The sequence below is a fragment of the Nycticebus coucang genome, chromosome 18, assembly GCF_027406575.1.
Source record: "Nycticebus coucang isolate mNycCou1 chromosome 18, mNycCou1.pri, whole genome shotgun sequence".
NCBI classification, from domain to species: Eukaryota; Metazoa; Chordata; class Mammalia; order Primates; family Lorisidae; genus Nycticebus; species Nycticebus coucang.
This window is the reverse complement of record NC_069797.1, coordinates 44,187,573-44,191,847: the sequence shown is the minus strand read 5'-3', so window position 1 is coordinate 44,191,847 and position 4,275 is coordinate 44,187,573. Positions and strand designations below refer to the sequence as shown.

At 43.3% G+C, this 4,275-nt stretch overlaps 1 protein-coding gene across 1 annotated transcript; it reads right to left on the bottom strand.

Annotated features, from left to right (window-relative positions):
- Nucleotides 1-2,972: 2,972 nt before the first annotated feature.
- LOC128570792 (olfactory receptor 4D1) lies at nucleotides 2,973-3,975 on the bottom strand. Its single transcript, XM_053570289.1, has one exon. The coding sequence runs from the start codon at nucleotides 3,967-3,969 to the stop codon at nucleotides 3,034-3,036; it is 936 nt and encodes a 311-aa protein (XP_053426264.1). The 5' UTR covers nucleotides 3,970-3,975; the 3' UTR covers nucleotides 2,973-3,033.
- Nucleotides 3,976-4,275: the final 300 nt, after the last annotated feature.

Genomic DNA, 4,275 nt, shown 5'->3' with positions numbered 1-4,275 from the left:
AGGTTCCTCCTTAATTTTCACTGGGCCCAGTTAACTTACTCGTGTAACTTGCTGACTTCTCTAGAGGTCATCACTGAGATTTTTTTTTACTCAAGCCAATCATGTCTATTCTTGTTGTCAGTGGCTTATACCTAACTAGATAACACTGTTGATTGTAATTCCCAACCCTCTTTTTTCCTGGCTGAAAAATCCAGGCATTCACCTTTCCATTCTTCTTTGCATACTGCGGTGACCATATGACCCAGTTCTGACCAAAGAGGTTAAAAGAGAATTCTTCTGGGGTTGTTCTAGTAAAAATCCCACCCCCCACTTCCACATACACACACTGATAGATAGCAAAAAAGCACATTAATGCCTCTCCTCTTCCTTTTTGCTGAGTTATTTGAATATAAAAATATGATGACTGGAGGACAGGCAGCCATGTTACCATCATGAGAAGAAAGGCAAGGAATTACAGAGCTGCCAAACCAGAATCCTAACATGTTTGAGCTACTGAATTAGCCAACTCTGAAATTACTTATTCAATAGTCTTCTGTTTAAGTCAGATAATTTCCTCATTATAAGCCACTATTATTTGGTTATTCTGCTACTTGTGACCAAAAAATATCTTTATGGGTGTATATTTCAAAGGAGATAATCAATTTTTTCCTACAGAATTCATACCCACAGTGCAGTAGCATGTAGGGTAACCATTATAACTAAACTGCAACTCTTCATCATAGAAGAGTAAACACAGAAAGATGACCAGGATGATGGACTCAGGAAGCTTCTCACAAGGGGAACAACTGAAAGAATGTAGATGTTGCATCTGGAGAAAGAAAAACAACTTGGAGGATGTGCAAAGTATCATCAGGTATTTAAAGGACTTTAATGAGAAAGGGGGGAAAGCTGCTCTGAGGAACCACACAGGTCAAATAAGACACCAAACTCATTCTATCCTCCCCTTCATTTCCAAAGATTGACTGTGAATACGAAGAAATGCATGAAATGAAAATGTGGAGGTAGAAGAGGAGAAAGGATAAACCCAGAGTTGCTCTGATGCCTTAGAGAGAAACCAAGAAGAGCCCATGACTTTATTTCTCAGATAGGATGTGCTCTGGGAGGGAAAAGGGAGCCTTAGGTAGAGGTTCTCAACTGTATTAAACTGTATTAAAGGGTTACAGCATTAGGAAGGTTGAGAACAACTGCCTTAGAGAGAAACCCATGACTTTGTTTCTTAGATAGGATGATCTCTGGGAGGGAAGACAGCGCAAAGAAACGTCTGCATTACTTTCCTAACTTTGAGTCAATATTATACATTGCCTAAGACTTTTACAAGATAATGGCTACCCTAATGGAGATGGAGAGAATAAATATACTACCTCTTATATCTTTAGAGAGAAATAAGAGATTCTGAAGTTATTAGATTTATATTAGAAATAAGAAATAGATTTTGAAGTTGACAGAGGAAACCAAGAGGAAGGAGGAAAAAGTAGAAAAGTCTGTCTGTCTCAGGTGCCATTAAAGGTGCTAGGAGGATTTAAAGACAACTGATATGTGGCCCCTGCCCTGGGGAGCTCTCATTCTGGTGTGAGAAGTTAAAGAGAAAAGCAAAAATACACATGAGGTGGTCGACTTGGAACTGAATTCACTACCCCAAATTTGGAGTGCTCATGGGCGTGGCTCTGTCCTCTCTGGATTTGGTCCTCCAATTATACTGTTTCATCTTCCTCAAAGATTGTGTTGAGTAATGTCTTAGTTCTTTTGTGCTGCTTTAATGAAATATCATAGACTGAGGAATTCATAAAGAATATAAATGTATTCTTTCACAGTTCTGGAGGATAGGAAGTCCGAGATGAAGGCACCAGCAGGGTCAGTTGTCTGGTGAGAGCTGCTGATTCCAGGATGGCACCCTGATGCTGTGTCCTTTGGAGGGCACGAACATTGTGTCTTCACATAATGGAAGGCCAAAGGGCAAGCAAGCCTAATGGCACATGAATCTTCTTTTATAAGGGCTTTAATGTCATTCAAAATGGGAGGCCCCTTTCTGATCTAATCACCTCTTTTTTTTTAGGCAGAGTCTCACTCTGTAGCCTTGGGTAGAGTACCATGGCATCATGTTAGCTCTCAGCGACCTCCAGCTCTTCGGCTTGAGCTATTCTCTTGCCTCAGCCTCCTGAGTAGCTGGGACTACAGGTGCCTGTTATGACACCCAACTGGTTTTTCTCTTTTTAGTAGAGACAAGGACTTGCTCTTGCTCAGGCTGGTCTCAAACTCCTGAGTTCAAGCAATCCACCTGCCTTGGCCTCCCAGAGTGCTAGGATTACAGGTGTGAGTCACTGTGCCTGGCTTTAATCACCTCTTAATACATGCACTATCACACTGGCCATTAAATTTCAATGCCTGAAATTTGGAGAGGACATATTCAAACCAAATCAGGTAGGCAGCATAATGTGAAGATTACCAAGGAGTATTTAGTAGAGAAGGAACAAAAACAGAGAGCGAATGAATGCCATTATAGAAAAGTTTACACGATGTTAAAAGTGAGACCACTCCCTAAATCCTGCAGTAGGAATGAAGTAGGGAGGCAGGAAGCAGGAGAATGTGACTGTCCCAGAGTGAAGATGAAACAGTTGACCACTCATCACAAATATTTGTCTATAGGTGAGGAACTCACCATGTTCTCTCTTCTGGTTGCAAGAGACTATGAGTTTCAAATCCCATCCACATCTTTTGCCTCTAAACTTGGAGTTACAGGAATCAGGTTCCAGGTCAGATTCCACCATTCACTTGTTCACCTTTGAGCAAGTCACTCCTGAGTTTTCTCATTTGTAAAATGGTTTAATAAAATAATAGTATATCCACTGTCAGTTTTATGATAATGAGATACAAGGGTGAAGGTGCCTAACAGTACTTGACACAAGAGCAGGTCCCCAAGAAATATTAGTGTAATCTGATTCGGTCACAGTTTATAAAGCTTTTGCACTATTTTTCACATGGGAAAACAAAATGTCAGAGAGAAGATTTGTCATTAAAAGTTAACCACTGTGAAATTCAATCCCCGCTGCAAATCATTAGGCGCCTCCCTAATCTCTTCACTGCTGCCTGCATCTCCTGGTTCCTCAGGGTGTAGATCATGGGGTTGAGCATGGGGGTCATGACCGTGTAGCTGATGGACACAGCCTTGTCCAGGGGGAAGGGGGTGAAGGGCCGGGCATAGATATAGATACAGGGAATGAAGATCATAGAGACCACGATGATGTGGGTGGTGCAGGTGGAAGCTGCCTTCCTCCTTGCCTGCCCTGAGTGGGACCTCAGCATCACCAGGATGATGGTGTAAGAGACCAGGAGGAGAAGGAACCAGATGAGAACCAGCATCCCACTGTTGGAGATCATGAGGAACTCCAGGAGGGAGGTGTCAGTGCAGGCCAGTCTCAGTACTTGGGGGATGTCACAGTAGAAGTTATCCAGAACATTGGGGCCACAGAAAGGCAGAGGGAGCATCAGAGCCAGCTGGACAATGGAGTGGATGAAGCCCCCAACCCAGGCGGCCACCACCAGCCCCACACAGAGCTGAGTGTTCATGATGGTGACATAGTGGAGAGGACGGGAGATGGCTATGTAGCGGTCATAGGCCATCACTGAGAGGAAGAAGACAGTTCCACCTCCCAAGAGGTGGAAGAAGAAGATCTGGGCCATGCAACCCCGGTAGGAGATGGTCTTGGTTTCCTGTAAGAAGTCTACCAGCATCTTTGGGGAGGTGACTGTGGAATAGCAGAGGTCTATGACAGCCAAGTTTCGGAGCAGAAAGTACATGGGCATGTGGAGACAGGAGTCAAAAGTCACTGTAATCATGATAAGGAGGTTTCCCACGATGGTGGTGACATAGACAAATAGGAACACCAGGAACAGGAGTTTCTGAAGCTCCTGGGTCTGTGAGAACCCTAAGAGGATAAACTCGGACACCCGGGTGATGTTCTGTGGTTCCATAGTATCTTCTCCACAAGCCTAGAGAGAAACTAAGTAAAACCAAACATCATGAAAATTCTAACCAATCTTCCTGTGGTGGGTGAGGATTGGTTTGATCAAAGTTATTGCTCATCACCATTCCAGGACATAGCTTAGGAGAGCCTTCCATGGAGATAAATACATTTTCAAGGCTCCCACATACTAATCTTCCCAATCACTCCCTACACCGCTTTACAGGAATTGATGGGTATTTATCTTTTTGGAGAATGCTGTCTGTGTCCACAGGTTTCATGTTTGATTCTTTCACATACTTGCTGTGGCCAACAT